General features: G+C 47.2%; 2 protein-coding genes across 2 annotated transcripts in view; one reads left to right on the forward strand and one right to left on the reverse strand.

Moving 5' to 3' along the window:
* The window catches only part of ARHGEF26 (Rho guanine nucleotide exchange factor 26), a 102419-nt gene extending 99962 nt beyond the window's left edge, over nucleotides 1-2457 (forward strand). Inside the window, exon 14 of the mRNA XM_041406068.1 lies at nucleotides 11-2457. Within this exon, the coding sequence (XP_041262002.1) occupies nucleotides 11-153 (143 nt within the window). The 3' untranslated portion in view covers nucleotides 154-2457. The remainder of the gene's footprint in view (nucleotides 1-10) is intronic.
* A 155-nt stretch (nucleotides 2458-2612) lies between these two features.
* On the reverse strand, nucleotides 2613-18968 carry DHX36 (DEAH-box helicase 36). Its single transcript, XM_041405866.1, has 25 exons — nucleotides 18705-18968; nucleotides 18447-18568; nucleotides 17360-17561; nucleotides 16661-16699; nucleotides 14913-15083; nucleotides 14269-14348; nucleotides 13312-13386; nucleotides 13016-13182; nucleotides 12392-12473; nucleotides 11792-11932; nucleotides 11192-11294; nucleotides 10817-10904; nucleotides 9915-9970; nucleotides 9746-9810; nucleotides 9121-9264; nucleotides 8512-8629; nucleotides 7769-7867; nucleotides 7046-7219; nucleotides 6668-6754; nucleotides 5951-6034; nucleotides 5752-5851; nucleotides 5576-5666; nucleotides 5068-5188; nucleotides 4300-4452; nucleotides 2613-3694 (listed from the first exon to the last, which is right to left on the reverse strand). The coding sequence occupies exons 1-25, from the start codon at nucleotides 18930-18932 to the stop codon at nucleotides 3509-3511; spliced, it is 2976 nt and encodes a 991-aa protein (XP_041261800.1). The 5' UTR covers nucleotides 18933-18968; the 3' UTR covers nucleotides 2613-3508.
* Nucleotides 18969-19541: the final 573 nt, after the last annotated feature.

Raw genomic sequence — 19541 nt, forward strand, 5'->3', positions numbered from 1 at the left:
CTGCCTGCAGGCTGGTACGAGGGGGAGCGGCTGCGGGACGGCCAGAGGGGCTGGTTCCCCTCGGAGTGTGCCCGGGAGATCACCTGCAGGGCCACCCTGGACAAGAACATGGAGCGCATGGGCCGCCTGCTGGGGCTGGAAACCAACGTGTAAGCAACGAGCAGCCGGGCCGGGGCACGCCGCAGACGCGGTCCCTGCTCTGACAGCTCCGAGCTGAGCCCCAGCAGCAGCACCTTGCAGCAGTGTCTCGGGCACGCTTTGCAGCTCTGCCTCGCTGCCTCCTTACCCTCTGCTCTGTCTGCTTTTGAGCATCTGAAGTTGTTTCCAGCAGCAGAACTCTGGAGGGGCCTGCCTGGCCCAGTGCTGGCTGTCCTGCTGCTGAGGAGCTGCAGCCCCAGACCCTGTGTTACTGTGACACCCTCGTGTCAGCACCCGCGTGGCACCTGAACTCCAGCGAGCAGCCCTGGACTCTGTAAAGGCTGACCTACCTCTCCAGGGCAAATCAGGGATGGCACAGCTGGCACGGGCACAGCTGGCATGGGCACAGCTGGCACAGGCACAGCTGGCACTGCCTCGCCAGGACTCTGCAGCTGCGCCTCCATGGGGCTGCTCTGACCGGCTCCAGGTTCTGCTGTGGGCAAAGGATTTCTGAAAGCCAGGAAAAGGCACCACCCTCTGCTGCTCCATCCTAGCACAGGTATTTTACTGCAGAATAACTGCTGGAAGTGGGGGCAGTGGTTTCTGGTTTTCTCAGGTGCACTTCACTCAGTGCTTCAGGGCAGCGGTGATGAGAACACGAAATGCACTCACTGAACAAATGCACTCAAGGCTGAGCAGAGTTCGGGGCAGGTGCCTGCAGAGGTGTGAGTGTGAGTGATAAAAACCCTCCCTTTCAAGGACCAGCTGCTGACTCAGCAGTGTGAAATGAGGGGACAACTTGTACTACCAAGGCTTTCCTCCTGGTGCCTTCCCCAGCCTCTGCTGGCTTTTATCCTGCACGATGCTGATTGGAGTGGTGAGTGAATTGTTTGTAAAGATGTGTAGCTCTAATAATTTAAACTACAGTAGGAAGGCAGTAATTTTGTACAAAAATACTTACCTGGACAGCGTGACAGTGGTTATACAGCCTTACAAATTAATTTATAAGTGGACTGATAAAACAGTAATGAGAGAAACTGTAAATTGAACAAAGACTTATTTAACATAGTAAAAACACTGCGACTGTTTTAACAGATTTTACTGTATACATGTGGATGTTTAACACATAGCTGAATGTATAAATCCAGGCATTAATTTTATTCAGATTTTTTTTAATACACTGTATATATTTTTCATACCTAGTTTTTCCAAAAATGCTGTAATGTTTTGTAAAGACATTTTTCATTTTTCCTATTGTTGGACACAGTTCTTCAGGAATTAAAAGACTTCTATGATTTTATAGGACAACAATCAATAAAGTGCTTTTAAATCCTTACTAAAAAAAGTTTTGATTTTGTTTTAAATGCCATAAAGCCACCAGGTGATAATGTAATTTTTGTCAGAGAAAGTAAATCTCTTCAGTAAACATTGGCATTTTAGCTTTTCCTGTTCTGTAAAGGTAAATAGCACCATCCTATGTCCTACCTCATCTGTCATAGATCCCAGTTACCTGTTGGACTTGGAGCACTGGCCTGGGACAGCATCTCCTTGCTGAGACACCATTAAGAGGGAGATGGGAAAAGTCTTCAGTTCCCTCTGCTTCTTGTAGTTCAGCACAGTTCAGCTGGAAGGAACCCACAGCCCTGTGAGTCCAACCCCCCCAGGGCTGACCCAGTGTTAAATCCTGTTCCTGAGTGTTTTTAACCACCCTCAGCCCTGGGCCATCACCACCTCTCCAGGGCCTGTTGCAGGCTCTGTCCCTTCCCCCAGTGAAGCTCTGCTTCCTTGTGTCCAGTCCAAACTCAGCTTGACCTGTTAACTGCCCAGCCTCCTGTCCCTGGAGCCCAGGGCAGGGAGCTCAGACACTCCACACTATTTTCATTAGCAAAAAATAAAGTCATTTTTAGCACTGACTTCTCTATCAGCACTGCTGTTGCAAAGGAAATCACCTGAAAACTCAAGCCCTTCATCAGCCCTGTGCACTTTGAACACACACACACACCCCCCTCTCCCTTTTAACTGGAGGTGGGCACTGCACCAGCACCTCCTTTTTAACTGGGAGCCCAGCAGTGGCAGCTGGCAGTTTGTTACTGCAACATCAGCTCTGATTTCTGCAGGGCATGCAGTGCTCCCCTTCCTCCTGATCAGGACACAGGTTGCCAACAGAAGGCTCTCGCTTGCCCAGATGGAATCTCCAATGAAATCTCTGTGTGCCTGTGGCTCCCCAGGCCCTGCTCAGGACTGCACACCAGGCAGGTGGTGGTGGGAGGGAGGCTGAAGGACTTTCTGTGCAGCTGGCAGTGGCAAAGAGGAGCTGGGCACCCTCCATCCCTGCTTACCCAATGGGAAGCACCTCACAGCCAGGAACTTTGACTTGAGCTGCTCTGCTTTCCTCAGAATAAAGCATAAATCCTCCTGAACCTGATGATTAAGGTCATTTTTGCAAAGAAAAATAAACCAACGAAACACCAAAGAAGGGAGAAAAGTTGTATTTCCAGGTTTTTTTCCTCAAGGATAAACCTCAAAACCCTTAACAAACTTTGTCATTCAAATAATCTTCCATGACTGGAGATCATTCAAAACAGAACATTCAAAACATTGAGAACAGTTGAAGTAAGACTTGCAAAGAAAGACTCTTAATGGAATACTATAACCCATACATTAACTTCTTAAAAAAATACAAAAAAACCCCAAAAAACCTCGAATGCAATGAAACCTTAACACATAACCCAACGTGACTTTCATCCAACCATGCTTTCTGCAAGCTGCAATTTCAGTCAGTAGTGATGATGGATGGGGACAGAAAGCAAAGGAAGATTAATTGAATGGGATGAAATGCAGAAAAGGAGAATTTCTGAAGATATTATTTCCTCCCACCATACAAATTCAACAAGTGTTTTCAAGTTCAGTTAAATTAAGCTGTAATTACCTTCTGTGGAAGTGCTGGTGAGCACACTGCTGCACAGCTGGAATAACACAGCAAGTATAATTACTCACCACACCCCATTAAAAGAAAAAAAAAAATTTAGGTATTACTAAGCTGCATTTGAGCAGGTTTTTTAAATATCTGTTACCTGATGGGTAAAAAACCCCAAGAAAACAGCTACAGCAGGACAAGAACCTTACACCACCCAAGAGCTGCCTTTCTGTCCCTCACGAAGCCACACGGAGCACAGAACACACGCGCACACACGTACTGCCAAGCAGCTCTGCAGAACCGAGCACAGAACTCGTGCACACACACGTACTGCCAAGCAGCTCTGCAGAACTGCTCCTCAGGACGGGGCAGGCAGCAGCTCACCCCACAGAAGTGCTCCTCCAGCTGAAGGGACGCCGCGAAGGCGGCCGCGCGCGCGGGCGGGCCGCGGCGTCAGGTGCAGCGCTCGCCCTGGAAGCGCGGCGCGAAGTTCCTGACGGCCTCGTTCTCCTGCGTGGTGATCAGGTCTATAATGGCTGTCAGCACTGCTGTGTCCCTGCACTTAATGTCCTTCCAGTCCACGGGGTGGGGGTTTTCGATTTTTTCTTGTAGAAGATCGTCAAGTTCTTTTCGCAGTTTCTGGGGAGTGTTGTAATAAAGGAAAAGCAGGAAAAAGGAAAGGGAGATGGGCAGTTAGAGCCACAGCATCAACAGAGAGGTTCAGTGCCTCAGGCCTTCTGTTCTCCCTGCTCTTCTCCCCCCAGGTCGTTTCCACACTGCTGTTTCCAGGATCTAACGCTGCCTCTCAAAATCCAGTCTCTGATGAGAGATGACCATGTCTGGATGTGACACCTCTAACAGCCCACCCAGCACTTAGCTGGCGACCTCAGGATTAAAGGCTGGTTTAAAATAACATTTAAAAAGAGTCAGGTATGATTTCTGGGATTCAATATTAAACAGTTCTATGGAAGCCATTCCTGTTAACTGAGGAGCCCCACTCTCATGATTCCATATCCATGTGGATATCTCCTGTATCTCCTGACCAAGTCAACCTACAGCATCTCTGCAAAATTAGATCTCTCTTGCTTAATTTGTGTGCTAGAACTGCTTGCTGGGAGGGCATTTCAAACATCATCTCCCTGACTGACAAATCAATAGGCCCACAGGAATATCAAATCCAGAAATCCCTAAGCAGAACCAGTGTTACACTGAGCCTTCCAAGTACATTATTTTGAAACAGTTACCTTGACCAAGTTTGCTATTTTTTCTGGAGACTGGAAAACAATCCACTCATCCACAGCAATGGTGTCCTGGTCCTTATCCTTCTGAATGGATATATCCCCTCCAAAGAACAAGAGGCAGTATGGAGACACCTCTGTACAATCATACAGGTAAATCTGCACAACAACAGAATTGTCTGATCACCCTCAAAATGTCTCAAGTGCCATCACTAATCCTTAATGAGACTCCTACAGATTTCCAGAAGATCCTTACTCAGTTACTCACAAATTCTGAAGAGATGCATAAAGCAACTCAGTTCAAAAAAAAAGGTTACATGAAATCAGATTGCACAAGAGCAAAAATGGTCCCAAGTCTTTCAGTCTTTCACACAGTGGTGAAATCAAACCTGATGCTCCGCAACAATGAGAGGAAAAAATGTGAGCATATTGAGAATTGTTAAGACTATTGAAATGAAAAAAGAAAAAAAAAAAAAACAAACTAAAAGAATTTACACCTGTTACTGCCAAAAAAAACCCAAATCCTCAAAAAAAAAAAAAACCCCCAAGAACTAAACCCCCAACAAGAACTAAACCACAGAAGTTCATTACTTGTGGCACAATAGCAGTATCACAAAGGACATAATCTGATGGTGTGCACAAGGAATGGCCTAGGACAGGAAGGCCCCAGAGCAAAGGCTGTTCACATCCCCTCTGAACCCTGGCCCAGGCTCATTCAAGAGCCTTTATTTTGTTATAAAACAAATAAACCCCACAAGCACAGCCCTGACTCACGCTGCTGGTCCTCATCTTCAAGTGGTACACGAGCCAGTTATAATGGAACTCTGTTTCCTCCACGTTCACTGATTTGGGATGGATATTGACTGATCCATCTGTCTTGGTGCAAACTTTCACCCTTCAAAGAAAAACAACAACAACAAAAAGAGTCTGATAATACAAGAAGTGATAAATCAACAGACCAAGATCCCTGGGATCTCTTTCCCAAATAACCAGAAGTGACAATGTTTGGTCTGCTGCTGCACAGCCCCTTCAGAGCAGTGCTGCTGAGATCATCCATGTAACATTATCCATGGCGTGGTAAGGTCACACCAGTTACTTCAGGTGTTAGCAGCAATCTAGGAGTTAAGAAATCAGCAATCCCACTCTCAGGAAGTAATACACAACCACAACTCAAACTGTAGAAGTGAGATTCATTCATGCACTCAAGCCACTGCTTCACCTTGCCAAATTATGCCACACAGAAAACACCCTGAATACAAACCAACATTAACCAAACCCTCACATTTTTCTCTTTTTGCTGAAGCTGGGCCGGATCTTTGCCACTTTGGGATAGAGGCCAGCACAGATGACTGCTTTGAGCAGCTTCTCATTACCTGCAGGAGACAGCAGAGTAAGTGAGGCAGCTCTGCAAGCTGAGATTTCAGCTGGGATAAATCCTCCCTTTCCCTCCACAGTTACCTGAGTTGGTGTTAGATTTGGGATCCTTGGGGTTTCTACTATTCACAAATCCAGCTGCAAGGAGATGCTCAGCAAACTGCCCTTTCATGTTATGCAGCATCTAGGAAACAACAGAAATTGCCCCAGAATGATGCTGTGCCAAGGCTCCTCCTCTCCCCCACACACAGGATCCTCTCTGAGCCTGGCAGGATGCTGTTACCTGCATGGTGTTTGAGGACAGGAAATATTCCCAGCAATAGTCCTTCTCATTCCTGAAACCACAACTCCGAGCCTCTTCCCAGCCCTAGGAATGAAACCAGAGTTGTAAGGTGTTTGTAAGTGAACACTACAGACTTAAGGACAGCCAAAACTGGAGGCCAACAGTCACATGTTCCCCACCAGGGAGAAAGTAAATCCTCTGATCTCTGTATATGTGCACTCACCACAACTTCACAACATGCTGAATCAAACCTTCCTTTTTCCCTGGCAGGCAGTGACACCTGGCTGTGTCTCCAGAGCACCCACCCTTTGCTGTAATTAACAAAGTTAAAGTTCTGGGCAGTAACTGCCTTTTCCAGGCCCTTTATTTCCTCCTCTCCTCACCACGACCCAGTACAGCACCACGTCCAACACTTCTGAAGTTGGCTTCAGCCTCTTGTAGAGGCCAGAAGGACAAGAGGGCACAACTTCAGGAATGTAAATGTAATACTATGTTTCCTTTGTCTTTTTCAGACTTGTCTAGCAGAAATGAGGTTACTGAGCCTGGAGACAAGATTATGCAACACTAGAAGGGTGAAAATCAGTTTGGTTTTATGTTTCTGTAGAAGCCAAACAAGAAAGCCTACAGAGCACAAACTGATCAGCTTTTTCCTCAGGATCATCTCTATTACTGAAATTAAAATTCTAGAAGAAAAAAAACACATGGAAACATGCTTACAGTGAAGGCATTCACCACAGTCAGATGGTCACTTTTCGAGTTCTTTGACAGCTCCTTTCTTCTTGCATCTGCGATTTTCTCTTTGCCCTAAAAATCAGAACCTACATAATACCCAGGCTGACATGACAGTTCTCTTCTCCAAATTCAGGTACATCTGTACAGCAGCACTCTGTATGTCACACATGAGAATTATAGTAATTTCAAACATTCCACAGGAAAAATGATAATTCATAGTACACAAAGGCAATCCCACTAGTAAAAATGTAATTACCACGACATTAATGAAAGTGCTCTTAAAGCTGTAACACCTCACTGAGTCCCAGCATCCTCCTGAGAGTCTTAAATTCCCACATGTAATTGGTGTCTGTGGGACTTTACCAGGGGGATGACAAAGGGGTCCTTGAAGCTGAGGCTGGCTGCAATGGTCAGCACGGGGTCCAGGCAGCAGAACAGGGCTCCAAACAGGATCATCTTCCCGATGTGCGGCTCCACGGGCAGCCGTGCTAGGTGCACCCCCAGGGGAGTCAGCTCCTCCTGCCTGTCCAGAGCGTTCTGCCAGGACAAGGGCACAAAGGAAAGAGCACACACACCATGTGAAACGGGGAGGATTTCCTTGGGAAAGCCCCTGCTACACAGACACCACCCACTAACATCCCAGCCAGATTTTCTGTTTATGCTACAACTCATTTGTACAGGTACCACCAGAGCAAGGAGTCAGCAGAACAAAGGTGCCCTGAACCTGTCCCTCCCCAGGGACAGCAGCCAGGGCAACAATGACACAAGGTGCTTCTCCCACGTGCCTCATTTGTCTCCAGCCCCTCACTGACCACTGGCAGCAGGAAGGCAGGGAGGCAGCAGGGAACAGCAGGGAGTTCAATCAACACCCGCAGGGAGCTTAAGTGCGGGGTCTGTGTCTGTTTGGAGTCATTTCCAAAGTCCCTCAGAAGCACCCTGCAGAGCCCCCAGGCATCATGGAGTGTGGGGAGTGTCCCCCTGAGCAGGGAGGGTCCATCAGGCTCTGCACAAAGGGTGAGGGGCTGCAATGGCAGAGCTGTAACACCCACAGTGCCACGGCTCTGAACAGATGAAGCCACACTTTACCAGCTCCATGAGGTGATTTATGGCCAACATCACAGCATCACGAGATGGGGGGTCCATCAGTTTGCTCAGGAAATAGGCAATTCCACCAAGCCTCAGGATCTGAAAGAAAAATCACAACAAAAGCCTACAGCAGCTGGAGAAAGACAGCTGTCTAAAATTGGGTAGCAGTAACCACACTCATGGAAACAGTGTGAGTAATTCACAGCCCGGGTCAGAATTTCTTTAGTTAAGAATTAAGGACAAAAAAATGTATTAGTGATGGAATTTGCAGCAGAAAAATCTATTCTTCCCTTCAGTTCACATACACATGGCAATCCTTCTGCTTTTATAAGGAATTCTATGTGAACTGCCAAAAAGGGAAATTCACACCAGTTCTAAAACTACTCCGTAGTAAAATTCTTTTAAGCAATCATATAAATTGACTCACTGGCATTCCCACTGAAGCTTCTCTCATTGAATGACATGTGATATTTGGGGGACAGCACAGCCCAAATTTTTGTTAGTGGACCTCACCTTTTATTGATACAATAAAGATAATTCCATTTCCCATGAGTTTGGTGCACCCAGATACAAGTGTGCATTTACAAAAGTTGCTGCAATTATTGGCTACATACATACATTTCTGGTGTAACAGAATTTTGGTTTAACACCCCTAGCCTCACAGTTGCATTAACTTATTCTCTCAACCACTAATCCCAATGGAAAAGCAGATAGTAAATGTTTTTGAAGATTCCTGCATTTACCTTGATTTGCAGGCAGAGTTCTTCCAAGGGAGTCCTCAGGATCTCTGGTAACTGATAATCATCCAGAAGGCTGGCACGCAGTCCATTGTACAGATGGTAGCAGTGGCCAGGCTGAACTCTGCAATGATTTAAAGAAACTGTTCTTTTGGGTTTGCTCATTTGTTGGGTTTTTTTCCTCAATGAAGCTGTGACATTATGGTTCTGTTTCTCACAAAGAGCTTCCCAAAACTCCTCAAGGAATTAGAACTGAAGTGTATTCAATTGTAAAAGCCACTTCAGTCTTCTGAAGCACAGACCCATCAGCAGGAACGAGGCATAGAGAACACAGAAATTAATTTTTAAACTGTTTCCACTTTACTGTATCAGCCTCATAAATCAGGTGTGAGGGCAGTGACAAATTTCACAACAAAATGCAGGACATTTTTCTGTAGGAGGGGAAACTCTGGAGTTCAACAGAGCCCAAGTCAATTCAGCTTCCTAGGAAGGCAAGGAAATCCTTCTCTGCCCAGGAACAGGAGCCAGCAGTGCCACACATGCAAATAATGAAGAACCTTCAGCACTGCTGGAAACTCAGCATCCCCAAACTTCCCCAAGCACCCACTGCTCTACCTTCCTGCCCGACCCTTCCTCTGCTTGGCATTGGCCTTGCTGACCCACTCTGCTGCCATGGTGCTGATGTTGTTCTGGGTGTCAAAGTGAGTCTCCTTTATCTTCCCCCCATCTATAACGAACACCACGTCATCAATTGTGATGCTGTTCAAGAAAAAGAGCAAAAAAAAGCAAATTTTCATCTTGGCAAGTGTGACCTAGGATGGGTTTGGCCTCTCTTTATTCCCTCCCAAACAGAGTCAGCAATTAAGAAAATCTGTCTTTGGAAGTTCATTAAGAACTATGTTACTGAACAGCTCAAGAGCTGATTTATTCTCCTCAGCCTGGCAGAAGTCCCCACTGGGATTCTGAACAGAGGACAGGCAGCTCAGATTACCCTGTACAAATCCTTCTAGCAATTGTTTAGTATCCCTGTAGTTTAACTGCTCAAAACAACGTGGTTGGCTGAATTGTTTACAACAATCATAGGAAAACTCTGTTTAGTCTATAAATATTTCCAAAGATAAAGTGCTACAAATTAATGGCACAAACACAGAAACGTATTTTTGGCAACATCAAACAGGTTTATACTTGAAATTATCACTTCCATTTATTTTGTTAAGCACACAGCTTCCCAGGCACTTACCTGGTTTCTGCAATGTTGGTTGCAATCACAATTTTCCTCACTCCTGGTGGGGTCTTCTTGAACACCTGTAATTATCCAGGGCCCGTTTATGTCTTTGCCAAAACCAAACACATGCTTCATTCTTTTTTTTTTTTGGGTTGTGAAATATTGCAATAAAAGAGAAGCATACCTGAGTCTGGTTAACAGTAGGCATCAGTGAATGCAAAGGTATGATAATAAACCTATCTGAAAGTTAGAAAGAGATAAAAAATATGGTGTAAGCACAGAAACTTCCAATTTTACAGGAAAATCTATTAAATCAACTATGCAGAACAGAGAAAATAGGCTGCAAGTCAGGCCACTGCTTCTTGCTCTGAGATCACAGGTACTTGTATCACAACAGCAAATTCTAAAGAAAAAAGGTATAAAGGCCTTTCTATGATGCTATAACATGATGAGTTAAGACAATATATGAAGTTATGTACAGTAATTCAGACTTCCTTTTTAAATTCTGAAGTTATTTAATAATTGGTCAAGTTTAATACATAAACTGACACTCAGTCTTTCCATGAGCTGCAATTCTGCATCTATGAATGTACACAACCACACTGCAAGTGACCATCAGAAGAGCCAAGAGCCCAGCTGAGACAGGTGAGGTGGAAATATGAGAGATGCAAAAGGACCAACTGAAGTGTGTCAGACAGGCACAGAGTACTTGAGAGTCTGTAAGACATCCCCAAATCAACAGGATTTAAGGGAACTATCAGCAAAGCAGAGGAAGCTGCTCAAGGATGAAGCACAGAGGAAGTGCACACAGAATGGAGCTCAGTTTTGGATGGGAGTTCTCCCAGCTGCAGCAAAGGACAAGAGGAAGAAGATGCAGGTCAGGTTGTTTTTCAGATTGTCACTCCCACACTGAGAAAAATGTGTTGGTAGCAGAGGAAAGGATACCACAGACACTCAAAAACTGCTGAACACTTTGGAGAGGAGACAAGGGAAAATAAGAACCCAGCACAACTGCAGCAACCCCAAGCAAAAGGAGCCTGCCCCCAGTGCCACTGCCAGAAGTCCCACAAAGAGTTTGGGTTTTACCTGACTTAAACATGACTTGAGACATCAAGAGCTCATGCAAAGTGCTGATGTTATCCCAGCCTGGCAGAAACACCAGAATTGCACCATCCTACAAGGAAAAGAGGCAGTGAAGGGAAGAGAGGTCAGAACACATCACACACTGCACAGAGAGCCAGCTCCTTGCACACTGACATGTGGTGGGCATGTGAGATATGAAACCTCACTGGCCCAGCCTGGTACAGTCTGTCAAGGGCTTTTTTTCTATAAAACAGCTACCTCCATTTATCATACATAAGAGTAGTTCAAAACTGTTCAATTACTTAGAAGAGCAAACAAGAATTTCTCCTCTTTCTGTGTGACCAGCTCTGGCACTGCCCCAGCTCAGTCCCACTGTACCTCCTCTTCCAGCACAATGTGTCTGATCAGTGCTGCCACAAGGTCCAGGTCCACCTTGTCATCATCCATCATTTCCAGGGCACTGATTGTACTTGCTGAGTACCTGCAGCAGGGAAAGCACAGACATGCAAAGCCAGGGCTCCTGCTGCCTGCCTGAGTGAGCCACCCAGCCATGAACCCACCTGCAATCAGCTCAGTTCTGTGAGCAATTCCTGCACCTCCAAAGTACTCTCCACATTTAGCTCAGTGGGATTATTGTCAGTTCAGAACAGCTGAAGAATTCTCATGTCATGACTGAACTGTCTTTGAAGCACTTACACGACCTCTCTCCCCATTGATGAGCCAGGGACTGACAATTTCTATTTAGGTAATGAACTGAAATTTAATTTGAACAACTCAGAGGCAAAGGGAGCTAATCCTGCTGTCTCTAAAGCACTTCACTAGTTGCCAGCCAACTGTACAGGCAATTCCATCACCATTTTCCACAGCAGCCACTACCCCACTGTTACTAAAGCCCAGCAACACAACACAGCACTAATTTATGGCTGTCACTTCAGGGCTGCCTGAAAACTGAAAGCAGAAGAGAAACTCGGGCCCAACCTGTCCTGCAGCTGCCTCAGGTAGCCTGGCCACTGCTGCCTGTAGATCTCCTCCTTCTCCTCCTTGTCTGGCCTGCTCATGTGGCCCTGCATGAAGCCCCTCCTCCAGTGCAGCCGGCGGTCCGTCTTCTCCGGGGTGTACCTTCAACAGGAGGGGCAAACAATTCCTTCTGAAACTGAGGGAATTCAGAGCAGCTGCACAGTTTTCCAAACCATGGACAATATGCTGTGCTTTAGCTAGATCATGTGTAAGAATATGCAGTTTCTCTTTAAACAGAAATCTCACAAAAGCAGGGACCAGCCCTTGTAAGTATGAGAACATGCAGGGAAAACAAAGTGAACAGCAAGAAAGACTAGCTTGATTTAGAGACCTGAAAATTCACCACAGCAACAGAGGAACTGTTCTCCTCCTCAAGCCAATATTCCCAGGTAACTGTGTGCCACCTGTAATTACTGTACAAGGCCCCCCTCAGCAGCCCCCCTGTTTTCTGTTGAAAAATACAGGCAATTCTTCTTTATGGCAAGTTAATCTCTGAGCATACATACACGAAGCTAAGCCCCCCCAGTACTCCCTGAAATGATGTTTAGAAAAAACACTTGCCTCAACTTCTCAATGACATCTTCAAGCAGATATTCCACCACTGGGAAAGTGAACCCAGGGATGTGAATCATTGGGCAATGGTCTGTGGAGGGAGGCAGAACTCAGTTTTAAAAGCACTGATGAAATACTGCACTGAAAGAACAGAAGCAATAAACATTCCTCACTGTTTCTGCAACATAGCTGCCATGTCTACAGGACATTTCCAGCTGTCAGGGAAGATGCCACATTCACCCCCAAATAAGGCTGCTGAATACAAAAAGGACAGGCAGCAGGCAGTATTCTGCACAGCAGTTCAACTGGTTCCAGCTACTGGAAAAAGCTGTGAGACTGAACAACTCAAAGTTCAATCTGCTTGCCCCCTCACAGCAAGAGTGCTAAAACATGGTAAATATTTACTAGGAAAACACTCTGTGGATTCTGTATCCACAATATGTCAGAAAAGTAAAACCAGAAGCAATATCAGGTTGCAATGAGATAAAACTGAGGAAACTGCATCTCTAGCAGCTGGCAGATATTTGTAAAACTGAAGTAATTTCTTCTTTTGATACAAATCAAGTCTATAATTCCAGAACTACACTATACTGTAGAAGCCAGAAGAACATTTCTAGGAAGCATTTCACCTACCAAAGTACTCAGAAAACTTCTCTGCATTTAAAGTAGCACTCATCAGTATGACTTTCAGATCCAGCCGGACATTCAGAAGATCTTTAATAATGCTCATTAAAACGTCTGATTGAAGATTTCTTTCATGGATTTCATCAAGAACTACATGACTGATGCTGGACAAGTGCCTAAAATAGAAGGGGAGGAAGTTAAACTTTTGCTTTTAGAAAAAATAAAAGTAGAGCCATGACTGTTTGGAGCAGCTCAGGACTAATTTCATAACTGCACTCAGTGTCTCATTTAACAGGAGCTCTTACTTGTCTGACTGGAGCCACTGCAGCACAATTCCCGTGGTACAGTACAAAATTGAACCTTGCTTCCTTGGCAAGCGACTGAAAGACACACAAAAAGAACTCCTCAGTTTTCCTCTGTGTTTAAGAAAATGCTTTAAAACCTTAAACCTCAGCTGCAGGTGCCATTGCAGACGTGCCTCACTCACAGCACAAGGGCAGCAACAAGGAATTAGGCCACTGTTGTGGCTGGGGAATGGAGCAGGGAGAGGCCCTGACTTCCCAGGCACCCTTTGCCATCTCCTGCACACTGAGGTGCTGATCCCCACCTCCTGCAGCCCTCCAGGCCCAGCACAGAGGGCACTCACCTGCACAGCACTGGGAGCAAAGAGTAGCAGCAGGGAGATTCTATGAACCCCAACTGAAATGCTGGGAGGGCTCAGCTCTCTTCCCTCACCAGCAGTTTTGCTTCAACAAAAAGGTTCCCTTATGTGCTGGTACCACTTCAGATTTTTAAATTATAGCCCACTACAAATGTAAAAGCTTTATTCTGCAAGGTACTGTCACTGCAGCTATTACATGGTCCCAGGGAATTAGTCCATGAATATGTGTAGCAAATGCACAGCTTTCCACAGAAACATGGTTTGGAGCATTCTCCCCTTCAGCATTTTCACTTCTCCTTGAAATTCATTGATTAGGGACATCAGTTTTATTTCTGCCCACAGCAGAACCTTTTACTAGAGCTGAAAACAGACAAATTAGACAAATTAGACAAAGCCTAACTTAGGCTTGCCACTGTCACATGGGGCATAAAACACAGTAAATGCACTCAAACCTTTTCCTAAAATTCAAAAATCTCATTCCCTCCTCACAGGAATTCCTTCAGGGGAAAATACCAGCAGGAAAGCAGTTCTTTCTTTTTGGAAGTACTTTTCCAATTGTGTCCTTTGGATAACAAGAGGCCCTGGCCAGGGAGCCGCTCACCTCTGCAGGCGGATCTGGTACCCCGTGCTCCTGCCATTGCCACAGCCCTCTGCCCTCTCGGCAGCCACTCTCTCAGCCACCTGAGGGGGACAAAGAAAATCAGCCTGACCTGTGACTGAGCCGCTCACCACCAGGAACACCTGGTACTGAGAGGTTTGTAAACAAAGAAATGCCCTGAGGAGCACCTTTTCTCCTCCCCTGAGAGCAGCAGGCCAGGGACCAGACTGCAGAGGAACACAACCACTGGGCACTAGCAGCAGTTCCCCTTTCAGAGCTGACACCCAGCTGTCAAGGACAGTAACTAGCGAGCACTGGAAAGCCAGATTCCTTCCTGCTCATTGGCACACCTCTAGAAGGCCTGCCACAACACCAGTTTTTATCTCAACGGGCATCTGCACTGCCACATCCACTGGAATCACAGCTGTAACCTGAGGTCGGGGCAGAGCGAGCTGCAGTGCCGGTGCCCCCGGACGCCACGCCTCGCGCACGCCGACCAGCAGAAGGGCTCTCTGCAGCAGGCCGGGCCCCGGTGTTGTATTCCATTTTATTTAAATGGTGTGCTCTGTCTCACCCCTCCGAAATGTATGGTACATTCTAAGCCTGTGGTCCTGCCCTGAACAGCACCCCGGGGCGGGGGCACTCACGGAGATGGCGCTGATCCTGCGGGGCTGGGTGCACACGATCCTGCAGGTGGAGCCCAGGCCGCGCTCGATGTGGTCGTCCAGGATGAACTGCGTCACCTGCGTGGTCTTCCCGCAGCCCGTCTCGCCGCTGATCACCGTCACGCGGTGCCCGTTGATCAGCTTCACCAGCTCCTGGCCCACACAGAGACACGGCTGTCACTGCACTGCTGCTGCAGGCAGGCTCTAGAGCGCTCTCAGAACCCTCTGCTGCTGTGGGATGAGTGTGGGAATGCGCCCCCCAATGACAGAGTGGCAAAAACTAACCTTTGTCCCCCAAAAAAAGAAAGAAGCCCAGAAGCTTCTCTCAACTGTTAGGTGGAAAGCCACCTCACAGGGCCTCAGGGACTTCAGCAAACACCAGAGAACACCTAATTGGATAGAAGCCAAAAAGTCCCGCCTGATCAATCAAGTAGAAAAGAACAGAACAAAGGAGAAGAGGGGCTTTTGTGTGAAGTGTTTCTACCAGGGACAGACCTCTGTACCTGGCTCGAGTTTTTCTGTTTGTTATTTTGCCTTTATTAAACCTTTTTGTTTCTAACACCACAGCAGAAGCCATCCTGCTTATTTTATGCCCCCAAAGTGTAGCTGAGCTATCCTTGGGTGTATTAAGTGTTTTTCTAGGGCTTATAAGAACTGGCTCTAGGACAAACAACTTAATAGATGAGCTCTGAGCAAACTATCAACAGCTGAAGAAATGCTGGGCTGCTTCCTGTAACGCTACCAAAAAAGCTCAGTTTAAACCTCACAAAAGCCATTTCTGCACATTTGCACTTCCCATGTGTAGGGTTTAAAGCATGCCCAACCCCAACACTAGCTTTAAATACTTTAGATCCTGTATGAAAGCAACATGGAAGAACTAAAATGAAAGCCTGAAATACATTGTTAACCTTTCTGCCTCCTGCGGCTCCTGTAGATCTTTGGAGGCTGAACACAAGAGTTTGCCCTGTTGGACTCCAAGCCTGCACAAACTAAAGGTTTTCAGCACAATATTTTAACATTTCTTGTACCAACAGGAACAGTTTTCCAGCCTCGTCCTCCCCACCCCAAGGACTGTTAAGGGGAGTGTGACTATTTTAAGAAACAAATGCTAACAGCAAGGACATTATGGCAAAGAGAGGGACTGCAGGAAGGAGCTCACTGATCCCCACTGAGCCTGCCAAAGCAAACACACCAGAATACTCCATTTCTACTGCATACAGGGGATATCAGCCTAAGAACTACCATCAATTAACAAAAGCCCCTACCCTCACTGACCTTATCCTGTGACTGGGAAACTAATGGCACTGAGAGCCTGCAGTGCAGCCAGTAACTCTGTGGTTAAAGCTAAAAAGTCCTAATTGGCATTATATTCAATTCCAAACTGGCAAATTGTTCAACAAAAGGCACATTTTTATACACAGACGAAAGCGTAACAATCTGAGTAACCAGGAACCTTCTAGAAGTAACTGGCAGAAAAAGATGACCTATTATTATCAAATGTGTGCAGCAGCCACACATTCCCATGACATTCCACCAGAACGCTGTACTGAGCCCCACATCACATCAGTGAGCCCTGCTGCTGTCTGGAGAGGAACCAGCCCCAGGGTCACAAGCTGGGAGGCCTCTCCCCTTCCTGCAGGCCACCAAGGATTGCTGCCACCAAGGATTGCTGCCCTCCCCTGCTCTGGAGCCCTGCAGCACAGGGTCTCTCTCTCTCAATACACACTCACCTCTCTCATCCCGTACGAGGGGAGCTTCTCTCGGAATCTCTGGGGAAAAAGAAAAAATGTTTCTCTTTAAGCACCTTTTCAGCATCCAAGCAATAGGACAAACTTCACCTCTAATCTGGGCTAAACTGCAAAATAATGACAAACTGCTCAGCAACACTTGTATAAACACAGGCCCGTGGGAAATAACTTTAATTCCATGTGTTGTTTCAGTTTTGCTCAATTTAGAAATATAATTTCAGCCCAGCAGCTCAGGACTTGACAAGGTAGGTATATACAGGTGCAAGAGCAGGGCCTGGTATGGAACAGAACTGGTGTTCAGGGCAAGACAATTTTCTGTCCATGGCTGTTCAAAACAAAACCTCTGTTTTCAAAAGGCATTCTTCAGAGCCCAGTGCTGTGCTTTCAGTTTCAGCCATAACTGCAGGGACACAATCCACAAAAAAGAAAGAGAAACCCACCCAGTAAAACAACATCTGCTTCAAATTTCAGATTCTAACTGTTTCTGAAATTTGTCATTTCCGATTTTTAATCACTGTTCTATCAATAGGTATGAATGTCATGAATTCTAAGGATAATTTTCAGCAAAAGTAACATCACAACAACTTTCTAGTAAACTACCAGATATTACATTTTGAGGTTAGCTTAATTAAAAAAAAAAAATCCAATTAAAAGTTTTCAACTTAACACAGGGAAAAGTACCTGCATTTCAATATATCTGGGATCAGATCTCTTCTTCATTAAGTCTTCTTTAAGTTGCTCATCTAATTCAGCATCCTGCTCAGTTTTTTCACAGAGAAATTCCACATCCAAATCCAGGGATGTTTTTTCCCAAGTTGGTAGCTGTCTCACAGGAGCTTTCTCAGCATCTGGTTTCACTTTGGCAGGCTGCTCTGGAGCAGGGCTGGAATCACAGAACAAGAACTTCAGATTCCCCCAGCTGTGCCTGGCCACATGCAGAGTGCAGGTAACTACATCCAGCAGCTAATTCCAGAGAACCTTGGAATGGTTTGGGTTGGCAGGACCTTAAATCCCACCCAGTGCCACCCTGCCATGCAGGGACACCTTCCCCTGCCCCAGGTGCTCCAGCCCCAGTGTCCAGCCTGGCCTTGGCACTGCCAGGGATCCAGGGGCAGCCACAGCTGCTCTGGGTCTGTCACTACAGTGAAAATATTAAACCAAATAAAGTCTTAAACCACCAACCAGCAAAAACCTGACATCAGGATCTAGAAAACAACACGCTCTTTTGCACCAAACGAAGCCACAAAGCAACGAAACATCATCAGAGAATTACTGCTTGATCACATAACTGGATCCCTGAGCCAAATGGAGCCTCAATCCCCTCATTTCAGCACACCAGCCTATTCCAGCTATTCCTGCAAATCCTTAATGACTCCAGAACAGACCCTGCTTCAGACCCTGCGAAAACGTTCCAAGACTGCACAATAACTGAAAACAGAAGCCAAAATCCACCTCTGGAAGAGTAATTCCAGAGCCCAAGAGAGCTGAAAAATCCCATATATCTACTGTAGTAGCCTTGAGGTGAGTTAGAACTTTTATGAGTTTAAGCAGAAATTTAACACCCCAAACTCAGCAATAATGAAGGAGTTTTACAGCAATGACTACAACCATTCAGTGTGACAACACACGTGGAGAAACTGGAGGATATTTGTTGAGCCGGTACACTCAGTAAAGGTAAATCACTTCTGACACATCTTCCTGCCAGCTTATGGAAAGTTTGTGCTCAAACTCCAAATAAACAGAAGAACTGGTAATTATATGTGTTTACCCTTCTTCATCCCCGGACCACCAGGACATGGCTTCTTGCTCTTTGTCGTTTTTAGTGTGGACAGAGTTCAGCAGCTGCACGATCTGCTCCTCCCTGCGCTCGTCCATGCGCACCACAGCTCTCTAGGGCAGAAAGCAGCGCCTCCGTCAGTGCGGACCCGCCACGGCCGGCGGAACCCGCGCAGGGCCTGCCGCTGTGCCCCGGCACGGCCCCACAGCTCCGCTTCCTGCCGGGGCACACAGCCCCACAGCCCCTCACCTGCTGCCGGTCGGCGTCCCGGTTCTTCTGGCCCTGCCTGCGGGCGTACCACAGCCCGATCTCGCGGCCCTTCAGGTGCCCGGGGTGCCGTCCCCGCCCGCCGGGCCCGCCCGCAGCGGAGGAGGCGGCGGAGGGGGCGCCGCCATCGCCGCCACGGTCACGGTCCCGGTCACGGTCCCGGCCCCGGCCGCGGCCGCGGCCCCAGTCACGGCGCGGCTCGTAGCTCATGGCCGCAGGTACCGGCGCGGCTCGGCCCGGCGCGGCCCCGCCTCATCCGCCGGCACCGCCCGCCTCATCCGCCGCCGCGCTTCCGCCCGCCCGCTGCCCCGCGCGGGGGACCCGGGTTCGAGTCCCAGCCTGACCTAACCCAGCCGCCAGACCGCGGGTTCGAGTCCCGGCCAGACCTAACCCAGTTCTGGCACCCCGAGTTCGAACCCTCACTCTGACCCGCCGCGCTGGACCCGGGTTCGAGTCGCGGCCCGGCCTAACCCAGCCTCCCGTTCCTGGGTTCGAGCCCTCACTCTGACCCGCCGCGCTGGCCCCCGGGTTCGAGTCCCGGCCCGGCCTAACCCAGCCTCCCGTTCCTGGGTTCGAGCCCTCACTCTGACCCGCCGCGCTGGCCCCGGGTTCGAGTCCCCCACCGGCCGGCGTGTTGCAGAACGGGGAATTTGTATCGTTTTCTTAATGTTTGGTCTTCGTATACTTTCAGGCCTAATCAACAAGAAGAGAGATTTAATCCGTGAAACAAAGAGCAGCCAGTGAGCTTTAAGTGATGTCGAGGTGTTAGAAAAGTATTTCTAGTATTATGTGGATTTAGATGTTGACAAGGACTGCAAG

Source organism: Onychostruthus taczanowskii, unplaced genomic scaffold (genome assembly GCF_017590055.1).
Source record: "Onychostruthus taczanowskii isolate IOZ18803 unplaced genomic scaffold, ASM1759005v1 scaffold24, whole genome shotgun sequence".
Taxonomy (NCBI): domain Eukaryota; kingdom Metazoa; phylum Chordata; class Aves; order Passeriformes; family Passeridae; genus Onychostruthus; species Onychostruthus taczanowskii.

Excerpts from the sequence above, each read along its gene's own strand:
- DHX36 (XM_041405866.1), bottom strand. The coding sequence starts at position 18,932 with ATGAGCTACGAGCCGCGCCGTGACTGGGGCCGCGGCCGCGGCCGGGGC. Across the intron at positions 9,811-9,914 it reads CTACTGTTAACCAGACTCAG|GTGTTCAAGAAGACCCCACC; the intron begins GTATGCTTCTCT and ends GGATAATTACAG. Across the intron at positions 6,035-6,667 it reads CTGTGGTGAATGCCTTCACT|GGCTGGGAAGAGGCTCGGAG; the intron begins GTAAGCATGTTT and ends TTTCATTCCTAG.